This window comes from Lineus longissimus, chromosome 13 (assembly GCF_910592395.1).
Source record: "Lineus longissimus chromosome 13, tnLinLong1.2, whole genome shotgun sequence".
Lineage (NCBI taxonomy): Eukaryota > Metazoa > Nemertea > Pilidiophora > Heteronemertea > Lineidae > Lineus > Lineus longissimus.
Window position 1 is genome coordinate 11,008,904 of NC_088320.1, and position 24,363 is coordinate 11,033,266.

The 24,363-nt window shown below is 43.0% G+C and overlaps 2 protein-coding genes across 2 annotated transcripts in view; both read right to left on the reverse strand.

Annotated features, from left to right (window-relative positions):
- Positions 1 to 1,455: 1,455 nt before the first annotated feature.
- On the reverse strand, positions 1,456 to 2,580 carry LOC135497667 (uncharacterized). The gene has a single exon (XM_064787499.1). The coding sequence runs from the start codon at positions 2,578 to 2,580 to the stop codon at positions 1,456 to 1,458; it is 1,125 nt and encodes a 374-aa protein (XP_064643569.1).
- Positions 2,581 to 9,327: 6,747 nt separating this feature from the next.
- Positions 9,328 to 24,363, reverse strand: part of LOC135498189 (uncharacterized) — a 52,345-nt gene continuing 37,309 nt past the window's right edge. The window contains exon 12 of the mRNA XM_064788396.1: positions 9,328 to 9,340. The gene's annotated coding sequence lies outside the window, so the exon portion shown is untranslated. The remainder of the gene's footprint in view (positions 9,341 to 24,363) is intronic.

The window sequence follows — 24,363 nt, forward strand, 5'->3', positions numbered from 1 at the left end:
CACGGCTTCTGGCGTAAGCGGAGAGACAGTGATGGAATCACACCCACTGGCTTCTAACTATATAACTATCAAACAGTCACCTGAAGTCAACATACACAGATTAAAACCGTGGGTTAACACAACATCTTTTTAGTCCCAAAATACAACTGGGTTTTTATATAATGGTTTTCCAGAAATCCGTTCGCACGGTCTATAATTATTAAAGTCTATATAACAGGTTCGAGTATGTCCAATAACACCAATGGACTAAAATACCAAACGATAACGATTCATTCTAACCGAGAATCAACAACATTACTATTAGCCCATTCATCGAAAATAGGCCTAAAAGAGTGGAGTGGAAAGTTGCTCAGGTCGACCTGATCTACGCGAGCCTATTCGAAGCACCTGGTCTGCAAAGACCAGAATGCACCTTCAAACATTAATACACCCCCCTTTAGACCCCTTCTCAAACTATAGAAAAACCATGTCAATTAAATGCACAGATAGCTATACATTAGCGAGAGGAAGACACAAACTGGTGATACGTTACAAACACAGCACGATACACACGGTCAGTGCATCGGCCGTATACAAATGTACGTAAAGCGTGAAAAGCTTCACACCGGTAAAATTATGGCATTTTCCATTCTATCAGTACAGTACGGCGTGAATCAATCATAAAAACGTTACCACCATTTCAACGCTGCTTCAAACCATTTTCAACCATCTCGCTACGAACTTCAGGGCGTTGTCATCTATCGAATAGTACAGAACCGGCGGCGATCCTCACTCAATCGCGGACGGAGTCGAAGTGCTGTCTTGAACACACATGCCCATGGGTGTTACCTAAGTCTCGCCAACATCTCGCAAAATCTCGGTAAACAATTTTTTGGCGCGGAAATAATAATACAATAACGGGGTCAAACCGGGTCAAGGGAGAAGTCAGCTGATCGCAATAACAAAAGATCACTGATCGTCACAACACCCCTCCCCGTGACAAGATCCGAGTTAGCCATGTCACAATATATATATAGTTCCTCAGAACTTAACCTACTTTTTGTCGTTTGCTTTTTCGGTAGTCGTCTCACCATCGGCTGCAATCAACGGAACAAGGCGCGTGATAGGACGTCGATACGTTTTTCCTCTGGACAAGACTGTCGCTGTTCTTATATGACCATCAGAACCTCTCTCTACTTCAGTGACTTTTCCAATCGGCCAGCTCCAACGGGGGCAACCTTGCTCCTGCAGGACAACGACATCATCGACTGCCAAATCAGAATGGACTTCTCTCCATTTTCCTCTCTGCTGTTGGAGAGTCAAATACTCCTTCTGCCATCTAATCCAGAACCTGTACAACATGTCTTGGACTAGGCGCCATCGATGTCGTGGGTTGTAGTCAGTCTCGTCCACGATCTGGGGAGCCAACTGTCCACCGCACTGTCCCACCAGGAAATGATTAGGCGTCAACACTTCTTAATCTTTAGGGTCGGAGCTAACATACGTCAACGGCCTGGAGTTCAGCATACCTTCTACTTCGACAATCCCTGTCAGCAACTCTTCGTCAGTCAGGCGGGCTTCTCCAAAAATCGAATACAAGGCTTTCTTGGCAGACTTAATGAGCGACTCAAACACCCCACCATGGTGGGAGCCATACGGAGGGTTGAACTTCCAACGGATGCCCTGATTACTCACAGAGTCGACTATCTTCGTCCGATCCATGCCCTCCACGAATTCTCTCAGGGTACTCTCTCCTTTTACCAAGCACCCTCCGTTATCACTTACGACTTCTATCGGTTTCCCTCTGCGTGCCACCATTCTTGAAAAGGCCATCAAGAATCCATCCGTCTCCAACGAGTAGGCCATCTCCAAGTGAACACCTCTAGTCTGCAAACAAGTAAACAAACACATGTATCTCTTAACAGATTTGAATCTAGTGATCTTAGTAACAAAGGGGCCAGCAAAATCAACACCGCAGTAGGAGAAGGCCCTGAGAGACATCATAACTCTGGAGGCTGGTAGCGGAGCCATCATCTGGGTTGCTGGTTGTTCTTTCATCTTTCTACACTGGTAACAGCAATAAGCCACCTTTTTGACGGCTTCTCGCCCATTCAAGATCCAAAATCGCAGTCTTATATCAGCCAGGGTAGCATTCACTCCACGTGAATGCCCAGCATACAGGTGGGCTCTTCTCACAATCAGTACTGAAATGTGATGTGAACTAGGAAGAATGATTGGATGTCTAACATCGTATGGTAGGTCGGCATGCTGCAAACGACCTCCCACTCTCATCACACCATCAGCATCTAGGAATGGGTTAAGACTTCTTAATGCGCTTTTCTTCATCACCCTCGCACTATTACCTACCAGCAACGCGTTGTAGTCTTCAAACAGGCAGGCCCGCTGTACCATTCTCACAATGGCGAGCTCAGATTCTTGGTACTCGTCACGTGATAAGGCATCATTCGGAATTTCATCAGTATCAGCTTGTCTATCACCGGAATTCTTACATTTTGAAGTGTGATCATCATACTGTCGATCAGACCCATCTAACTCGCTGGAATCACACCCATTCTTGTCAGGTTCCTTTCGATTCACCATCTGCTGAGGTCCTCCTCTAACAATGTGGACAAACCTTATCATCCAAGCCATCACACGTACCAATCGATTCCATGTGGAGTACTTGGTGTAGTTCATTCTTTCGAGAAGTTCTGGTGTTGAAACTGCAACCATGGCATTTGTCTGCACACACGACTTGGAAGACTCGATTACAGCTTGGTCTGTAGGGTTGATCAGGGTTGATCAGAGTCTTACACGTCGGCCACTGGCTCTCTTCCTTATGTAAGAATTCCGGGCCCTGGAACCATACATTCGGACTGGTCAGATCCTCCACCGACATCCCTCTCGTTGCTACATCTGCAGGATTCTCTTTGCCTGGAACAAAACGCCATTGGTGAGGATTAGATTCAGATTGCAACTCAGCAATACTATTGGCCAAAAACGGCTTAAATCGCCTCGACTGATTCCGTACCCAATGAACCACATCTAGTGAGTCGGTCCAAAATGTTGCCTTTTCTATGGGACACTTCAGCAAGGTAGTAATCTTCAGCGTGAGTCTATAGCCTAGCACGGCTCCCATCAATTCAAGTCGCGGAATACTCACTGCTCTCAAGGGCGCGACTCTGGCTTTTGCTGCGACCAATGACAGCTCTATCTCTCCGCCAGCTGAGACATAACGGGCATAACTCACGGCGGCATATGCTTTCGAACTGGCATCGGAAAAAGTGTGAATGGTAACAACTCCCTCATTTGATGGCTGGGTAAAGTATCGCCTTGGGATGACTAGCTGTTCTATCCTCGGTAACTCCTCGAACCATTCTGTTGCTTCTATCACCAGGGCCTCAGGCATAGGTTCATCCCAGCCCAATCCCAAAACCCAGGACTGATGTAACGTCATCTTTACACGGATGGTGAAAGGTGCCAACCACTGTAAGGGATCAAACAGTGTAGCAATGCGACTCAACAGCGACCTCTTGGTAACGACCTCTGGGACGACAATCTTCTGGGCAGCAAACCCAAAACAGTCAGGCTCGGCATCCCACCTGATCCCCAACGTCTTGATGCTTGGTAAAGTGGAATCGCTCACCTCCAACTGTCCACTAGCTCTATCTTCGGCAGGTACTCCCTCCAATGCCAGTAGGACGTTACTGCACCATCTCCGAATGTAGAATCCGGCCTTAATCAAAATGGCAGGCAAATCTTTCCGTAGCTGTTTGGCCTCCCAAGTCCCATCAATCGAGGTAATCGCATCATCCATATATGTGCAGTACAGGCACACAAAGGCAACAGCTGGGCACACATCCTGGTGATCTCTGGCGTGAGTCTGCAAGACATGCATGGCAAGAAAAGGAGACGCTTTATCCCCAAAAGTTAGTCTGGTCGACTCATAAACTTCAACGGCACATGAGACATTCAGATCTCTCCATAAGATTCTGTGAAATTTGCGATCTCTCTCAGACAGCAAAACTTGGGAGAACATCTCCTTGATGTCTCCAGCCAGACCAACTTGACCCACGCGAAATCTCACCAAGATGTTGAAGATTTCTCTTTGAAGCTTGGGACCAGCATGCATCTTATCATTCAAGGAGACTCCTTGATACTGGGCTGCAGAATCAAACACTATCCTCACCTTCGTAGTCTCCTTGTCCTCCCGAACCACCGGAAAGTGCGGAAGATACCACCCAGTAGCAATGTCTGCATCTAGCACCTTTCTCAGGTATCCCTTCTCGATGTTTTGCTTCATCCCGTCTTTGTACTTCTCCGCCAGTTTCGGTTTCTTCATCAAGGTTCTCTCCAAGGACACCAGGCGGCGACGGGCGATCTCGTAGTTACATGGAAGTTCCGGACTGCCATCTATCCATGGGATGGAAACCTCGTAACATCCCTGCTCCCTGTGGTACACCTTTGAAGCTTCAACACCATCTATAATCCTCTGCTCTTCGGGTGTAAACTCTGTCTCTTTACCATCGGTCATCAAATCTTGGTTCCATAACGCACGTAAACAGCTATCTAAGTGAATATCTGACATAACTGAACAAGTGGCTGCATAGCCACCTATCTCATCCTGGTCCTGGGAAGACGTCCCTATCATCCCAGTGCAAGTCCAACCAAGGGGAGTAAGACGTGCTACTTGCTCTCCTGGCTGTCCTGCGACCTCCTCTAAAGACATCGTCAGCTCGGGATGATCGGATCCTATTACTATGTCTACAGTCTCTGCACCATCAATCCTCGGGAAGTCAATAGCTGCCAAATGAGACCATCTATTTTTGTTCATGCCCCAGTTCTGAGGACGCACCCCCTCGCATAGGCGATCCAAAATTCTACAGCCCAGTCTTACCCTTAGGTTGCCATTCAAACTCTCCACCGACAGGGTCACTGTACCACTCTTGACCTTTGTACCAGTCGTCGTCATAGTTGACATGGTGATCGTGTGGTCCTCAATTCTGGAAATCCCCAGCTCAGACAGGACGGATCGACGAACGTAGGAGGAGTCGGACCCATCATCGAGGAAGGCGTTCAATCTTCTCATCTGACCATCAACATCTGCAACAAGAACAGGTAAAACTCTTAATGATACTTTATTCAGACGTACCTGACCATTCCCAGCAATTCCAAAACACCCAACAGGCTCAGGTGTGTTCTTCTTGGCAGCTTCTGTCTTGGTTTCTTTCTTGTGCAGATGTCGATGGTGGGTCCGCTGGCATCCGTCTATCTCGCACTTCCGTGGCTCCTTCGTGCAATTCTTCGCCATGTGTTTCCCACACAGGCACTTGTAACATAAGGCTTTTTCCTTCGCTATCTTCCATCGCTCTTCGGTGGAGGCTGGCTTCCACAACTGGCATCTCACCACATGATGACTGCCCTTGCATAACGGGCATTCGAACTCTGTTCCCTGGCGCTTGTCATCCTTCTGTTCGGCAGGCTTCGACTGGGAAGTAGTTGTCTTCTTAGAGTAAGTGGCTGAAACGGCATAAGAATGGCTTTTATTACTCTCAGACTTTCTCTTACTGTGTGGCTGTTCAGCAGTTTTTTCCTTGGTACGAGGAGCACGCAGCTCGGACATCTCCAACATCAAGCAAACTTGCCGGTTGAACCACTTCGTGAATACAGCCAAACCATCCTGGGCATTTGTACTGCGCTGCTCTGCATACTTCACTAGGAGAGAGTGTGGAACCTTTTGCTTCACTAAAGTATACAAGACGGTGTTACCAATTAACTCCCGGGCATGGTCAGTGTCATCGAGTTTGGAGATTACATCGCACATCTGGTTAGACAATTCTTCTAAGGCTCGCAAGTCACCCTCGGACACCTCTTTCCAAGTTAGCAACCGATCTAAGTATTTCTTTAGTGTACGAATTTCCCCCCCATAGCGCTGGTCAAGTTTAAAAATAGCCATCTTATATTGTGCTGCCGTATACCCCAGGTTGCTGATTAACCTAAGGGGATGACCCGACAAGGCATTTTTCAACATTATCATCTTGAATTTTACTGGTACCTGAGATTGTTCAACAAATACCTCGTACTGCGCCCTCCAGTCTTCGAATCGGTCTCTGTTGCCATCGAATTTCGGTAAATGAGGTTTTGCCAGACCCTGGAAGAAGCGCTGTATCTCTTTCGTCTCGGCAGGTGTAACTTCTGGAACATCTTTGGCTGGAGTGGAGGAATGCTGTGGTCTTGGCATCGGTGTAGATTCCTCAATCGACTGCACTAACTCGTCAATCGGGTTCAACTTTGAAGCTGCTAGGACACCAAAGGGCTGCAAAACAGGCTTCTCACCCACCTTCTCATTACTGCTGGATAGGATAGGAAACTTCAAGCTCGCCAGGTCCTGAGCTTGAACCTGCTGGATCCAACTATTGTGTGCGGATGCAGACCGTCTCTTCCCTGTCATCTGGTGCTTTTCCCCTGCTGGGCTGAAATCTACAGGAAAAAGTTGAGTCGCTCTTTGCTTTCTAGGCGGTAACGTGAATACGACAGGCTTGGTAGGCATGGTAGGCTTAGCGATGCCTCCGCCATCCAACTCGGCCAGCAGCTGAGCCTTTAACTTTGCGCTCTCAGCCTCATCCTCGGCCTTCGCCAAGGCCAACTTCTGTCGAGCTTCCTGGATGCGCAGCTGTTCGACGTACCTCTGCTTCTCTTGCTTGACATTCAGCATCGCCAACTCTGCCTTTACTTTCGCCAACTGTGAACGGTTAGACTGCGTTGACTGATGTGATTGGTCACTCTTCGCGTCATCAAAGTCGTCTTCATCTTCTTCATCTTCAGGAAGATTATCTTCTTCTGGTTTCTGGTGTCTGGTGTCTGGGTCACCCTGAGCAAGCAATGACGGCGTCATTGAAGGAGCCTCGTCTGCACGCTCTTCAATCTGGTCAATGACCTCATCTTCTAACTGCTCGACGATGCTATTAGCCTGACGGCCCCAGTCTACAAGGCGCTTCATCCGGTCCACGCTCGTAGTCAACTGTGTCAGCCTGTCAACTACAGAATAAACATCACGAGAAGATGACTTCAAGCGTTCTACCAATCTCTGCATCTTAGTTCTACTACCACGATCTCCTAAAAGCGTTCTCAACTCAGACGACATGTCATTAATTCTGGCACCTAACAACTGTCGCTCATCTTCTAACCAACAAGCAATCGCGTCCGAGTTCTCAGGGTCCAAAGCAGCAGCAAACTGCCCTCTATTACTGGTTCCAGACGTAGTTGCCGCGGTCATCTTACTACCGGGTTGTGACGTGGTCGAAGGTTGTGTTTTAAGTACCTCACCTGGACGGAGATCCAATGTTTGTGGCTGCTTCGGTTCCATCTCAGGTTGATCTTTTCGGATATTTTCCCACTCGTAATCTTGAAGATATGCAGGCTTCTTCTTGATTCGCGTCGACCTCCGAACAGCACCAGACATCGCTTATACCAACTGCAAATTCACAATGTACACCAAATATACGTGGATGCACACTATATACGAACTGCACTGCTAATACTATGCAGTACTGGGAATACTAGGATGTACAATTGACCCTCAAATAACGGCAGTAATACTCTCAATATCTTGGTAACAGTGCATCAAAGCACCAAGGTCATCCAACAACTACTGACTTCACAGAGAAAGTGTAAATTGTAGGTATCTCAATCATCAATGAATAACAAAGGAGCAATCAAAATAATTCGGTCGGAGAGACCATGTTCTGGCGATCAACGAATTGACAAGATGACGATAAGATAACTATGCCAGAGGTTAATTACTTTTTGAAGAGGACTGTATATTTATATGGTACAAGCTATCATAAGATACCTACAATTCACTACAGCTGTAAATGCTTCAGCCTAAAGCCAGCGGCTCCGTACTAGTTTTTTACACACGATTGCGGTGTCTCTTCTCCGGCATCTACAACAGGCTATCCTCCGTCTCGTGTTCGATTGCAGACTTCGGTCTTCTAGCCCGGAACGTCAGTAGAAGGGCGTAGTAGATTATATATATGTCAAATTATCTTCCCGCCAAGGGGAATATATCAATACAAGTTTTTTCCGCTAAGGGATATATACTAAAATGCTTCTCACAACTCAAAACTAGTACAACACAGTCTGTAACATTGACTCAGGCTGACTGAAGCAACCTGACCGCTAGCTAGGACTATATAAATGACTTCGACTCAACCGGTTCTGCCCAGATGGCAACAGACTAGTCCTAACTAGCCGGCAGGTCGTAACAATAAACTAGCCAGTAAATTAAGAATACTATACCGCCACGGGTATTCTATAAACGGGGAGGGACGTCAACAGCAAGGCCTCGTCCTTCTCGATCTCAGCAGGGCGGATTCGTCCAACTCTTCAACACGGCTTCTGGCGTAAGCGGAGAGACAGTGATGGAATCACACCCACTGGCTTCTAACTATATAACTATCAAACAGTCACCTGAAGTCAACATACACAGATTAAAACCGTGGGTTAACACAACATCTTTTTAGTCCCAAAATACAACTGGGTTTTTATATAATGGTTTTCCAGAAATCCGTTCGCACGGTCTATAATTATTAAAGTCTATATAACAGGTTCGAGTATGTCCAATAACACCAATGGACTAAAATACTAAACGATAACGATTCATTCTAACCGAGAATCAACAACATTACTATAAGCCCATTCATCGAAAATAGGCCTAAAAGAGTGGAGTGGAAAGTTGCTCAGGTCGACCTGATCTACGCGAGCCTATTCGAAGCACCTGGTCTGCAAAGACCAGAATGCACCTTCAAACATTAATACACCCCCCTTTAGACCCCTTCTCAAACTATAGAAAAACCATGTCAATTAAATGCACAGATAGCTATACATTAGCGAGAGGAAGACACAAACTGGTGATACGTTACAAACACAGCACGATACACACGGTCAGTGCATCGGCCGTATACAAATGTACGTAAAGCGTGAAAGGCTTCACACCGGTAAAATTATGGCATTTTCCATTCTATCAGTACAGTACGGCGTGAATCAATCATAAAAACGTTACCACCATTTCAACGCTGCTTCAAACCATTTTCAACCATCTCGCTACGAACTTCAGGGCGTTGTCATCTATCGAATAGTACAGAACCGGCGGCGATCCTCACTCAATCGCGGACGGAGTCGAAGTGCTGTCTTGAACACACATGCCCATGGGTGTTACCTAAGTCTCGCCAACATCTCGCAAAATCTCGGTAAACAATTTTTTGGCGCGGAAATAATAATACAATAACGGGGTCAAACCGGGTCAAGGGAGAAGTCAGCTGATCGCAATAACAAACGATCACTGATCGTCACAACACCTCTAATACAAGTGTTGTTATCACAAGTCAAGATGAAGATGTTTATTTTTTTATCTAGCCAGTTTCAGGGATCGTGACATCAATGTACGTAGGCCTAAACAGATGCACTAGTGAAAAAAGACATGGCCTACTTGACTTGGCACGGAACATTCGGAAGAAATCTACACTGTATTTATGAACGTCGTAGACAGTAAAAGAAATCGCTGGCTGTAGAAATCCATCATCCTTTTCCCCATTAATCTAGAACCGACAGCGTTTATTTTTCTTCCGACCTTATATACATCACGATGAGAGTACGTTACGATGGTGCGTATGGCCGGTACTGTTTTTGTTGCTCTAACCGTATCTGCATTTTTCTGAAAATGTACAAAGAACAATTCCCCGGAATTTACCTCGTGGCCAAAAATGATTATAAACTAGGAAAATGGGTAGATATGCGCCATTATTGTGATGTATGACATGGCATATGCTCAACTTTAATAAGCTGAAAATTTGACAGCTAAGGCTATTTTCAGCAGGTGATTTGTATTCAATTGAACCGCATCTGATGTTAGAAAATGACCTCGATGTGTACTTGGCAATTTCATAAACATCACATTTAATAGTACACTTCGTCTAAGTCATTTGGTAATGTATGGATAACCCTCTTACCTGTGTAACAGTGGCAGTATACTTCCGCAGTCTAGTGGTAGAAATGAGGTCTGGCTTGGAGCATTCGGCATCTATTGCAGCTTGATTTAAGACCTGTAAAATGAGAGGGTCAATAATGTTGGTTGTGTTTTTCTCATTTTAAAAGTCTTTATGCAAACCTACATACACAGTTAGCTATACAATGTTCATCCCCATCTCCTAAGTATTGCTGTTTACTCCAATACTAGTATGTGTGAACGTGTTTTGTAAATCCATTACTTCTGTTTTGGGGTTGATGCAAAATCGACTGAGAGCCATTTTCAATATCCAGATGTAAGCACCGCAGGAATGAGTAAAATCTGAATGCTCAATACTGCTGTGAATTAAGTCAATGGCCACTAGTGGATTTTAGAGAAAACAGAAGTGTACTTTCCCCACACAGACATAGCATCACTAAAAGCTGCTTAATGGCGTGGTTAATTTTTAATGAAATGGCCAGGGCCATTGTGCTCACCTCATGTGGAGGAAAGATGGATAAAGAGCATGGTATTGTGTCATGTAGTGCTAGGTTTGATGTAGGTCCAAGCAATTACAATTTCCCCAAAATGGCCAATTTACAGTACATTCGACCTCTGTGACCTTGAAAAGCAGGTCAAATCAAAGAAGACCCGGGTGACACATTGAATGGTTGTTAGAATTAGATGTACCTATGATATAAAATTGGTGCCAATCGGGCAAGTCATTACTAGGAATAATGGCATTTTGAAGAATTTAGGATTTGGCCCCCTCCCTGGAGGCCAAACGGCAAATCAGATCGCACCAAACTTCAGTACCTGAGATCACCTGACCAAGGGGTACATGTGTACTTAATTTGTGATCAATAGTCATTGCAGTTAAGAAACGTGCCATAGTTACAGCCTGACGGCCAATTTACGCCATTTGACCTCTGTGACCTTGAAAAGAAGGTCAAATTAAAAACCTGTGTGACATTTACTGTATGGTGGTTAGATGTACCCATGATATCAAATTGGTGGCAATCGGGCAAGAAGTTAAGGAATAATCACATTTTTAAGGTTTTTGGATTTTGCCCCCTGGTGGTCAAGTGGTGAATCATATTGGACCAAACTTCGGTCCCTGTGATCACCTGACTAAGGGGTAAATGTGTACCAAATTTGGTATCAATAGTCATTGCAGTTTAGAAACGTGCCATCGTTACATCCTAACGGCCAATTTACACCATTTGACCTCTGTGACCTTGAAAAGGAGGTCAAATCAAAAACCCGGAGGATATATGATGCACCTTTGCTAGAAGTACCTACCATATTTTTTTCAAAATTTCCCGACTACTATTAAGGGAGATATTGCATATTTTCACTTTTAACGTTTGGCCCCCTGGTGGCCAAACCATGTAACGAATCGGACCGAAACTTGGTCTCCAAGGTGTCATTACATAAGGGTACATGTGCACCAAGTTTCAACTCAATAGCTCTAACAGTTACGAAACGTGCCCTGCTAACGGACGACGGACGACGACGACGACGACGACGACGACGACGACGACGACGACGACGACGACGACGGACGACGGACGCCACGGTATGGGATAAGCTCACCTCTGCTAAGAGGTGAGCTAAAAAGGATGCTCCTGACCAGCTTGAAAAAAATAATTCTGGTGCTGTCCTGGACTGGCCCTGTTATATAACCGGGCTTTTTAAAGACAAGCAGGAATCTGGGTGAGGGTAGTGGTGATGCTCTCTAGTGGTAAAAAAGGGTACCCAAAACTTCTTACAGGAGTGGGGACCTTGGCCAAGTTGTGGGGACATTCCGGATTTACATGCATTGGACTTAAGGGAAGCGTTTTGGGGGTCAATGTTTTGTGGGGTCTTTGCATTTGCCCCACAACCGGTTGGACATTCCCATTATGAAGTTGAAAATCCAGCAATGTCGGCACGACTAGGTGCGGTTGAATATGGTGCTGAAATAGCTTATGATTTGAGATTCACTAACCTTCCATGGTACTATCGGCGACTCTGAGCCAGGAACTCCAAAGTAATATTCACTGGTGATATTCGTTTTTCCACAAGAAGATCCATTGCGCTAAGCCACTCCTTCTTCAAAAGCAGAGGCACCCTTCTGTTTCTTTTACCAGGAAGGTGGACCATATCCAAGCTGGAATGAAGAAGACACTAAAATGTAGGATGTGGTTGTTGTTCAAGATCATTGATATCGCAACTAAGCTGAACCTAATCTTGCATCTTTAACATTCTTTTACTTTTGAGTGAAGCACACCTCAAATTTTGGAACATAATATGCTTCTTGCTGGAAGCAAGTGATTGTTGGTCTAATGAATAAACTAAGATTTAGGGTAACTTTGAAGTACAGATGTTATGATCCTTCGAGTGAAGCAATGATTACCAAAACTAAAAAGTACAAGCTATTTTAAGCCTTGCTCAGTGTCACAAGAGTAAGCCGCCCAATGCATCCACTTTCCTTCAAAAATGCTGATTTCCATAAGATAAGTTAGCATTCCATACAAATATTGGTTTATTTTGTAATTATTCAAATTGTAACGAGTGTGGCTTTGCTTATCTTTGCCATACATCCTGGTCTAAGATGTCTAGTCTACCATCTTCAAATATTATTCACGACCTATGTTAGTCAATGCACAAGAAGTGATGTTGTCACCTTCCATTCAACCTGTCAGAGAACAATCCATTCTGTTATTGTCCAAGGACATTTTTTTTCAATTGTTCTATGGATATTAAGTACGTTCACATACTATAAAGCAAACTTACTTCTGATAACAAATTATTTAAAAGATACGATACTTCCGTCTTGATGCTAATCCATGTTATTTTATGCACTTACCGGGTACCTATTCAACAGACGATGTTCGAGTGCAGACAGTGATCCCATGATATCTTCATTTCTGATACTTTTCCAGGCTGGTCTATTTTTGAAGCACGATACATTCATTTTCGCCACTTCTCCCCTCGCCGCTTGTTGAATAGGGTGACAATGCAAAACATTGTCTCTGCTAGCTTGGTCCATGAACTTGGAGTTGGTGATTCCATGAGGTTCTGTTCTTTATTTTCTAGTTCCCTGGACAAGTATGCTCCCAACTAAATTAAGTCATTTGTCACTGGCAATAAGTCAACCGTATTATATTTCCGCTCCTTTAAGTTCTGAAGGGCAGGTGAAGACACAAGTCCAGTCCACTCCGAATCAAAAAGATCTAAAAAAGCGTGGGCATCATCCAGAATAGCCTTATCCTTCATCCTGATGGCCTGGCCCCGTTTGATTAGGGCACACTTCTTTAGAAGGTATCCTATGTGAAGGCCAATTGATGGTCGATTTAGTGCTTGAACTCCAGACATGGTTGATCCATCGCTGACCTGACATACCTGCAGAGCAACCTTTGCAGCCATGTCAAAATGTTTACCACATATTATGTCCCGGATAGAGATTGATTTATTAACATCTCGGAACAAAATGAGGAATCGTGCAAGGAAGCGCATTTTTTGAGCAACAAAAGTATGTTTTTTGTCACCAATTCTAGCCAAGGTAATAGTCCCGAACTTCAGTATCAAGCCGTCTTTTTCGATAGCTGCTTTTACTGCATCGTGTCTCATTCGCATTATGACAACGTTTTTTAATCTTTCATGATCCTCACTTAGTGTGTTTTCTCCCCTGGCTGCACCTTCAAGAAATATCCTGCACTGTGTCTTCACAGAAATACCTTTATGAATTTGATCGTCTGCACGGTTTTCTTCATCCCGATCGTCATCATCAATGTCGTCATCTGTAAGGTTGTCCATGCTGCTTTTATTGTTACTATCTGTAGGGTCGTCTCCGCTTGCTTTATGAGGGTTGAAAGTACACGTTTTTACATGTCTCCAAACCTCATCTTCGTGAATGAAGGCAAGACAGTGAATACATGGGAGATACGCTGAAGCATTCCGAATAGTGTTCGGACGTCTGGCCACGATTAGTTCGCCAACACCTCTTTGGAGTACATGGAGGTTATGGTTGAAGTTTCCCATATTCCGGAGCCGCGTCGTTTCCTTACGCCTTGCAACCTTGTCCTTCTTAGGGATTGCTAGCATCTTGGCAACCTGCACTTCATCTGCATGGCTGGTTTCCAAATGGCGCCTAATCTTGGAAAACTCTTTGCAACAGAAGTAACAAACCTGGCGTTTGTTGTACTTGCTAGAGCCATCAGACTTGTGTTGGTACAGGGGAATGGTAACTGAAAAGAAGAAGTTTGCATGAGAAAACAATTTGCCTTTTCTACCAAAGTAAGTAGCCTATCATGCTCTGTCTATATACATTTTCTTAACAAGTGAGCCATGTTATCAATTACTATGGCGCAAGCACAGAGATAACGCAATATGACATTTCTGAATTATATGTGTGTTAGCAAAACACCTGTCTTGAATTAATTTAACACTGTAATGCGATGTGAAAACATGTGAAACTGAGATTATGAAACATTCGCCGGTTGCACTGTGTAATAGAATGTTATGCCTCCAACTATTTGATGCCCCCTCCCTATATTGTTTGTCACGGGATACGGGATTAATGTTCTTGGTCTCTCTAGAGTCGAATTGTATGATGCAGATTAATCCTTAAATGTATTGTTGGGGGCATCCTATATCTGGTGTTAGATTGTATGACATCGGGTGTGACGACTTTATAGGTTGTTCACTTATTAAACTTTGTGGGGCCCTCAGTTTAGCCCCACATCCAGTAGGGTGTTTCAATTGTAAACTGAGTTCCCCACAAAATTTAATAAGCCACATAGAAATCATTCCGGGTGTTGGGCTAAGTAGAAGTGCGCATTAAATTTTGTTCATACAGTCATGGGCATATCTTACAAAATCACAATGTGTCAGATTGGTTAAATAAAGTCACGTGACTATGCAACAAAATGGCAGAAGAAGCAGATGAAGCGGGTCAACAACTCTGCGGCAAAACTCCTGAAACCAAACGATGCCGATGTAGACGTTAAAAATGTCCTAGGGTAGAATGTCTGGGCAACAAAGGATCCTATTAATAGGTGATTCAATCTCTGAGCTATTGACGGTCATGGCCTCAATTGAACCATACCGCACAATACAATAGGGCCGGACATTTTCCCAGGAGGACATTTTCTACTTCTATATCGGCAACAGAACAAAACCAGGCAGGGTCAAAAATAGTGGTCGCTACCCCAAAGCACTCGATGCCTTCACTGCACAAAGTCCAGTAAGTCTGGTCATCAGATACATACCTGACTGCTTTTCATTGCTTATACCAGCGACTGAATACGTTTCATCATTCATGATAGGTTTTTCAATTTTGTTGGGTTCAGCCTGAAATGTACGAGATAGATTCTTAGGAATGCTGAATTGATATTTGGCTATCAAATATGTTCCTCTGGTGTTATTCTACTGATTGTATAAAGGGAATAACTGAATATGTTAGATTCAAGGTTTCAAATCGTAGTGGACGTAGAGTAAAATCAGCAAGAAGTTTTCAGTCATATATATGTATATATATCCGTCCATTTTTGATTACAGAGAACGAGCCCCCCCCCCCCCTGATCAAGATTCATATCAGAAACCTGTACTGAATTACCTTAAGGCTGTTCCTTTGATTTAGTTTCTGAGAAATACACGGTTGCTCATTATCAGCAGTCACATTTTGTTCAGCCATGCATGGATGCCCCAAATAGTCCTTTATCGAACTGAAGATCTTTTTACATTTTCCACATCTGAATATGTCCCCACTATCGTCTTCTGGAGCAGCTGAAAATAATGAATGATAAACGCAATGTAGCCAACAAATCAGAGGCTTTGGTCGGGTCTGGTCTACACTAGGTCAGTGACCCGCATTTCATACGCAAACATTATTTTCTCATACCATTTCTTGTGTTTGGTAGGGTAAATGAATAAACAGATACACATGAAAAGAAGTCAAATTTGGAAGAAAACGCCACCAACCACATGAGGCATTTACAAAAAAAGTGAAATAAAACTGTTGTTACCAATTTGTACCTTTTCTAAGTTCATCAGGAAGCTCACTGATAGTACCATCTGATAATCTTTCAATAACACATACAACGGCTTTTGACTTATTGGTCCTGTTCTCCCGGCCATCTCCTTCTATGTTAGCATTTTCCGTAGATTTCAGAGAAGATGAGGAACGGTATTCACCATCAAACCCAATGTTATGAGTATTGAGGTTCCGAAAAAAAGAGAACCTTTAAGTAGACACAACGGCGCAGTGAGAAGATCCTCGATTGCAAAGCATTTTGTAATGGGGTGTATACTGGTTGTATGTGGCTTTTGCAACACCCTTTTACGGAAACTTAAGATTGGTTGACTTTAATACTAGCTAATGATCTGATAAAGTGAGAAGTGTCAGTAGGACTATTGGTAAAGGTGTGTTCCACTACACTTAACATCGGATAATTCTTGTTCGAGGAATATCTGACAAGAAAGGACACGTTTGGCCATTTGGGAATATTTTGGGATTGGCAAACTATTGTGAAATCCATTACAAAACTAAAGATTTAATTTATTACAGCCAGTCCTTTTTTGCTCCCAAAGTATAGAAATGCTCTAATATCAGTAGTAATTAGTTTTGTGAAAAGAGAAACGGTTGCAAATCAGTGATGCAAGATGCAGACCTATCACTGGTAGTATGAATTAAAAACAGAAAAAGGTTTCTTCTGTTGGACATTTTACTCGTACATGCCTAGAAAGTCATATTGCAGCATTTTGAAGACCAATTAAACCAAACGGCGATTGAGGTGATGCCAAGTTGCTTGAGCAATGATAGCAAGAAAAAAACATGATGACACTCGGTAGTAACATACCTCGTCTGTCACGTCTGTAGAAACATCGTCTATGACAATGTTCTTTTCAGGAGTTGATGTAATTGGAGCTAGGATCTGAAATACACACAATAAAGATAGTTAGGTAACATTACGTATTACATTCTTTATTTTGCTCTAAGCTAACATATCACTATCTTAGCTTTCATTACTCTTCATTACTTGTAACATCAATTATGCCAACATTGTCAAGGCCTGTCTATATACATCATCCGAGTATACATATCATTCACGCCAGAAAAGAGCATAGCTTGGTGAAATTATAGTTCCAGTGCATTTTGTAGTTTGACGTTAGCTGTAGTCTATAGTTTCTAACTAAAATAATGTTCAATTTCTTATCTTGCATCTTCTACAAACTCTAACCATTCCCTGTCACTAATCTTCAGTCCCTAACCGACAGTTCAATCTCTAAAATCGCATGAATTTTTGTTTGTTTTTCTTACGACTAGTCACTAGTCAATGTTGGTAAGCATAGGGAATGGAATTATGTGATGGCAGGTGGTTGATTTACTCACCTCCATAATTTCTTCGTCAATTGACAAATCTAGTATTGGCGACCCTGTCACAGCTCGCAATGCATAAACTGCAACACAGAAGCAGATTAAGGGTTTGGAACGTAACTTGAATCACTGCGATTTTTTTCAGAGCAATAAACAAAAATTTGAACAAAAGAAAAGAAATAAAAACAACCCCACTGTGAAGAAGAAAATCCAGTGAGGTCGCCACAACCAGGTGACAAGCCCTCTATAAACAACCAGTGGCCATAGCAATGGTCAGCGAAACTGTCATCCAAACCATTGTACATTCCACTGCCTTAGTTATAATTCGTGTGCGAGCAGTGCCCACCTAGGACTCAAAATAAGTTATGAATATACATATAACCCGTATACACACATATATCTGCAGCTTTATAAGTTCAATTTACTAAAATATTAATTGTGTTTGTATTGTCCGTGTAGTATGCGATTATTGTGTATCTATATGATACAAGGAATCTCTTTCCAAAGTGAAGCGTGAATGTTTTATATAAAATTACTGCACCATGTCTGTAGTCCCTACCAAATTGCATTGAACTCTTGATCATGGTTATGTGTGAGGATACTTACAATGTTGGTTTTCATGATCATTTTCATTTCCATTAGCTCCGACATCGTCTTCTAGCACAAACGGGACTGGTTGCAATCCATGATAGGCTTTTTCGGTATTATTATTGTCGTCTGAAATAGATGGCAATAGTTTTGGGGTTTTTTGGTGATTTTTCTTAAAACACAGCCAAGAGAGCTGGCCAATTAGATACTTTTTTAAAAAAATGTTAAATCTTGAAAAACAAAACAAATAAAGTAAAAAGAATTTGGCTAAAATGAAAAAAGGCAATGCCCCCTCGAAAACGCCACCTGGCTTGTTTTATCAGGATCAAACTTATTATTGATAATTTTGATATAATCTTGATATACATATTTCATTGTGTGACAATATCAAATAGCATGACGATAGCAGCCTCTGTCGCAAGCTGAAATCCTGGGACACATGGTCTTACTTTTCAGTTGGCAAAAAGTGACTAAATAACTAAAGCAGACTTACATATTTTCTCGGGGGTCATTGCATTGTCGGGCGCAGCCTCCAAATGTGTTTGTTCCAAATTAATTATCACAGTATCATTTTCAGTCAGCTCTTCAACACTTTCTGTTAGTGTTACATTGGTCTCACCTGAAGAGGAAAGTTAACATATTTAGTGTATTTAGTGTCCACTGGAGGTTGGCAATAGATAAACAAGTTTTCATCAATGACAACATGTGGCAACGTATTGGGCATCGAAAAGGAAATGTTGGTAGCCAGCTTTAATTAGCTTTTAACTTTAAATTCTGCCACATTAATATCAACGACGACATTGTGGGGACAATATTATCATGCCTTGTGGGGCCTTCATCACCAACCCCCTTGATGAATGACTACATGTTTTTATCATTCTCTGCCTGTTTCATACTCGGCATGCCTGAACTCAGAGACAGACTTCGCTTGGTTGTAACCTGGCCTCTGTACATCCATTCAGCGCCCTCGCATTAAACGGTGGCCAGCGAGCGGTACTCTGCTAGTTGAGGGATCGTTTTGGAATATGAGAACTCAAAATTGCAGAGTGTGCGCGTGTTTGGGGGGGGGGGGGGTGCCAACGAATGTCCGTATGGGTAGTAGGTAAATTCCTAAATGATGTAACAATTCTCAAAATAGGCTTTTTGGAACTCACATTAATTATTACACAACTCATACTGCATGTTTGTGGTGACTTTTATTGGTTTTTCTACTCTACAATGGGGATGGTCAACCGAGTGGTGGGTGTGGGGCTAATGTAAAGTCCCCACAAGCCACTGTCCCTAAAACGCGCTTCCAAGGCCAAGCAGCAGTAAGCAAAACTGGCATGTGCCCACAATTCGACACGATGTTCCTACGCTTTATATAAAGTTTTGTTAACTTTTTTATCGCTAGCAATAAACTTCCTGCTCTTTCGTCTGCCAAAAAACTGTGAACACTGATAACCAACCTAGAAAATGATTGGTCACTAGATTTGTTTACACTCACACACAAGCTCAGTATGTATAGACTTCTTGGCTGAATTTGCCATGTTTAGGCAGATCTCGAATCACTCATGACCGCTGGGATAGTGGGATGATTAGTTCATCGTGCGTTTATATACATGTATATTTAGGCATTAACAGAAAATTTGCAAGTAAGTTGTTCAATTCAAATAATGATGGCATCTTTATTGGAATTATGTGTGAGTCATGCTTGAAAACCATTAGGAATGTTCTAACGCAGCTAGATATATACAAGAAGACTTACATATTTCAACAGGTGTCTCTGCGTTATCTGCCACTGTCTCCAATGGTGTTGCATCTAAAGAAACCATCACAGTATCAGCGCATTTTTGAGTGCTTGGTGTAGTATCGCTGTCACATAAAAGGGAAATATTCAGTGCAAAAAAACGTATTCTCCATCACTGTTTACACCGCCCTTTACAGATCAAATGGTTTGTGAAAGATCACCTCCCAGTCTACCCAACGTGGTCCGGATCGGGTCCTTTATTATTATGGTCGCAGTTCGGCTTCTCCCATTCCAAGGCCCCGTAGAGTATCGGCTAGGTTACGTCCAATGAAAATAATGGCGGTACAACATCTTGTCTTATCATGCTTGTGGGGCCTTCATCATAAATCCCCTGGATGAAGGGCTAAACGATTTTATCGTTCTCGGCATGTTTCATTCTCGGCCTGCCTGAACTCCGAGACACGCTTTAGATTGGTTGTAACCTGGCCTCCGTCTGTCCATACAGCACCCTCCCATTAAAAGGTGGCCAGCGGTACTCGGCTAGTAGAGTGATCGGAATTTGAGAACATGCACGGGGGTCGCAGACGAATGTCCCTTTTGGAAGTGGGTCAATTCCTAACTGTAACAAAAACAACCTTGGCATTCCGTTGTGAATCATGCGTGCGAACCATTAGGGATGTTCTAACGCAGCTTTATTCGAGAAGACTTACATGTTTCAACAGGTGTCTCTGCATTATCTGTCACTGCCTCTTGTGTTGCATCCAAAGAAACCATTACAGTACCAGCACATTTTTGAGTGCTTGTGGTAGCATCGGTGTCACCTAAAAGGAAATATTCAGAGAGGAAAAACAGATTCTTCATCACTCTTTACACCGCACTTCACAGGGAACATCGATGTCAGACGATGTCAAAGAGGATGGTTTGTTGTTGTCGGCTCCATTTTAGTCACCATTATAATCAACACGCAGGACGAGCTTTAACCCTTTTGCTACAGACTGGTTTGTGAAAGATGCCTCCCAGCAGGCATAGTGTACCCCACGTGGTCTGGATAGGGCCCTTTATTACGGTCGCAGTTCGGCCTTCTCCCATTCCAAAGCCTGGTAGAGTATCGGCCAGATTACATCTAATAAAAATAATGGCGGCACTACCCGACAATATTTTGATGAGAATAGTTTAAACTGGTCTATCTTTCATGAGGAATGGTTTAGTAGGCACAGTCTAGACCAGGTGTTGCACTGGAAGTAGGCAATAGGAAAACCTGTTTTCATCAATGACAATGTGTAGCACAGTATTAGGCAAATGCAATGTAAGGAAAATATTGATAGCCAGCTTTAGTATAAACTTTAAATTCTGCCACACTAATCTCAAAAACATTGTGGGGACAATGTTATGTCATGCTTGCTTCATCATAAACCCCTTTATGAAGGGCTAACATCGTTTCTCATTCTCGGCCTGCCTGAGCGCCGAGACGTGCTTTAGTCTAAGATTGGTTGCAACCTGGTCTCTGTTCGTCCATACAGCGCTCTGCCATTACATGGTGGTCAGCAGTATCAATCAACTAGAGAGATCATCTTGGATATACGAGAACTACCCCCTCCCTCTTTCAACTTGACGTATGTGTATGTAAGTAAAGGTCCTGAATGCAACAAACCTCCAACAACGGCTTTTGGGAATGCTCATAATATTACAAAACTGCATGTTCGTGGTGACTTTACTGGTCTTTGTACTCTACTGGAGATGTTCCACCGGGTGTGGGGCTAATTAAAAGTCCCCACAAGCCGTTTTCCCTAAAACGAGCTTTCAATCAGTTAGCAAAGCTGTCATGTCCTCACAATACGACACGATGTTCCTACACTTAGCTTCAATTTTGTTACCCAGTTTTCACTAACATTAAATTCCTGCTTTCGGATGCCAACAAAGAGTTAACATTGATAACCAACCTAGAAACTGATTTGTCACTAGATTTGTTTACACTCACAGGCCAGCTAAATTTAGGTAACCGGAAAAACGTCGACCGACCGACCGACCGACTGACCGACCGACCGACCGGAAAAAAGCTGACCGACCGACCTACCGACCTACCAACCCAAGGAGTTTCGTAGTTGAGTCTCAGGTCTCATAACTAGTAAATGTGATATATCCAATCCACGATAGCAGGTCATGTGAAATGAAATTGTAAACAAGCACACGTGCGCTGTTCAAATGACAACAAATGCATATTGCGCGTTGCAGTTCATGCATTGCATCGGTCGAGACACTCGAGTAGAAAAACTACAGTGCATAGATTAGGCCCAAATCATGTTTTTATATTCACCGACCATGTAGACAAAACATATCTTTAGAGTATCGTTATCAGTTCCTTACCGCGTGGGCTTGTTTTCCCGGTATAATTGACTGGAGATGCTGCTGTCAGACACGTCGGACTCCATCACGTCCATTGCGCTGGGCACTACACAGATACATGTGCTATAGAAAAGCGAAAGGGATTATGACAGTAGGTCGGTCGGTCCGTCGGTCGGTCGGCATTTTTCCGGTTACCCTATATTTTTATAGACTTCGTGGCTGAATTTGCCATGCCATCTCTACGGTGGCCCATAGAGGACATGCGTTTATTTTCAATATAATAGAAAATATTTCTTTTTACAATGCGTTTTTATTCTCTCGAATTACAACCGCCGTGGGATTTATTTCTCACCGTCGAAAAAATAATTTCCACCGCCGATTAAAAAATAATAATTCCCACCAAAGCCAAAGAAAATAATATCCACCGCGGTGAAAATTAATATCCACCGTTCCACCGCGGTGGATATTATTTTCTTTGGCGTTGGTGGGAATTATTATTTTTTACTCGGCGGTGGAAATTATTTTTTCGGCGGTGAGAAATAAATCCGACGGCAGTTGTAATTCGAGAGAATAAAAACGCATTGTAAAAAAAAAATGTTCTCTATAATATTGAAAATAAACGCATGTCCTCTATGGGCCACCGTACATCTCTAATAGCTCAATGACCGTAAGAGTGGGATTGTTGGTTCAAGCGTTTATATATATTAGGCATTAACAGACTATAGCAAGTAAGTTGTTAGATTCAAATAATGATGACATTTTCAATGGAATAAGATGCCTTTAGTGTGACTCTTTCGAACCATAAGGGATGTTCTATCGCTACTATGATGTATATTTTAGAAAACTTACGTTCAACAGGTGTCTCTGCATTATCTGCCACTGTCTCCAATGGTGTTGCATCTAAAGAAACCATCACAGTATCAGCGCATTTTTGAGTGCTTGGTGTAGTATCGCTGTCACATAAAAGGGAAACATTCAGTGCAAAAAAAGCAGATTCTTTATCACTTTTCACACCGCACTTTACAGAGCAGCTAACTGAATATACAGTAGAGCCTCTCTATTATGGACACCCTTGGGACTGACAAGTGCCATCCTTAATAGAGAGGTGTCCTGATTAGAGAGGTCAAATTGAATGGAAACAACCAATTTGGGACCAAAACTAGTGTCCTTAATGGAGAGGTTGTCCTTAATAGAGAGGTGTCCGCTAAGGGAGGTTCCACTGTACAGTGATATGAAAGAAGGATGGTTTGTTATTGTGTCTCTGAACCTCTCAGCTCCATTATAATTGCCATTGTAATTAATATGTTGGACTAAACTTAAACCGCTTTCGCTACAAACTGGTTTGTGCAAGATAACCACCCTGAGTACGCCACATGGTCTGGATCGGGTCCTTCATTATGGTCGGAGTTGAACCTTCTCCCATTAAAAGGCCCGGTAGAATATCGAGTAATTTACGTTCAACGCAAATAATGGCGGCACTTACCCGACAATCTCTTGATGAAAATTGTAAACTGGTCTATAGTTTTCATGATGAGTGGTTAAGTAGGCAAAGTCGAGACCAGGTTTGGTGCACTGGAAGTAGGAAATAGGTAAACCTGTTTTTATCAATAGAACGTGTGACACAGTATTAGGCATCGAACAGAAAATGTTGGTAGCCAACTTTATTTGGTACAACTTTTATTTCTGCCACTTGTCTCATTTCAACGTAGTCTCCTCCAAACAAACGTGGTACAGTAGAACCTCCCTCAGCGGACACCTCTGCCAGGCGGACACCTCTACATTACGGACACGTCCGGCCAGTCCCGATTTTTTCTAAGTCATTTTCAATAACAAAAACCTCTGTACGGCGGACACCTCTCTATTCCGAATTGCGGACAGGGCGATAGCCAATTTTTGGTCCAATTCCCTCCCAATTACGGACAGTAGGCAAAAACAATGGTTTCCCGCGTGCGCTTGGAGAGTCAAGTAGGCCCGACAGGTGTGATATTTGCGTAATTAATCAACGTTATTACCCCATGGCATTGTGTTTTTGTATCCTAATTAAGCCGCGGCATTTGTTTACTCATCTTTTCAACTAATCACATCGGCCTATTGCATGTATTGTGTCAACGGACACTCATAAATCCACGCGGTTTTGTCAGTGTTGCGGCGAATATGCGTTAGTAGAGAAATAAGAAAAAATTAATTATTAATCAAAGGTGCTGATGGACAGAAATTATGGTGTTTTTTCACACATTATGACATTTCGAGGAGATTTTGCAATACAAGGGGCACCTTTTACTAGAGAGATTATTCACGCTCTGAGTTCCAAAGTAGCTCACGTCATTCAACGCAACATCACAAGCAAATACCGAT

Coding starts and splice junctions, on each gene's coding strand:
- LOC135497667 (XM_064787499.1), bottom strand. CDS start 2,580: ATGGTGAATCGAAAGGAACCTGACAAGAATGGGTGTGATTCCAGCGAG.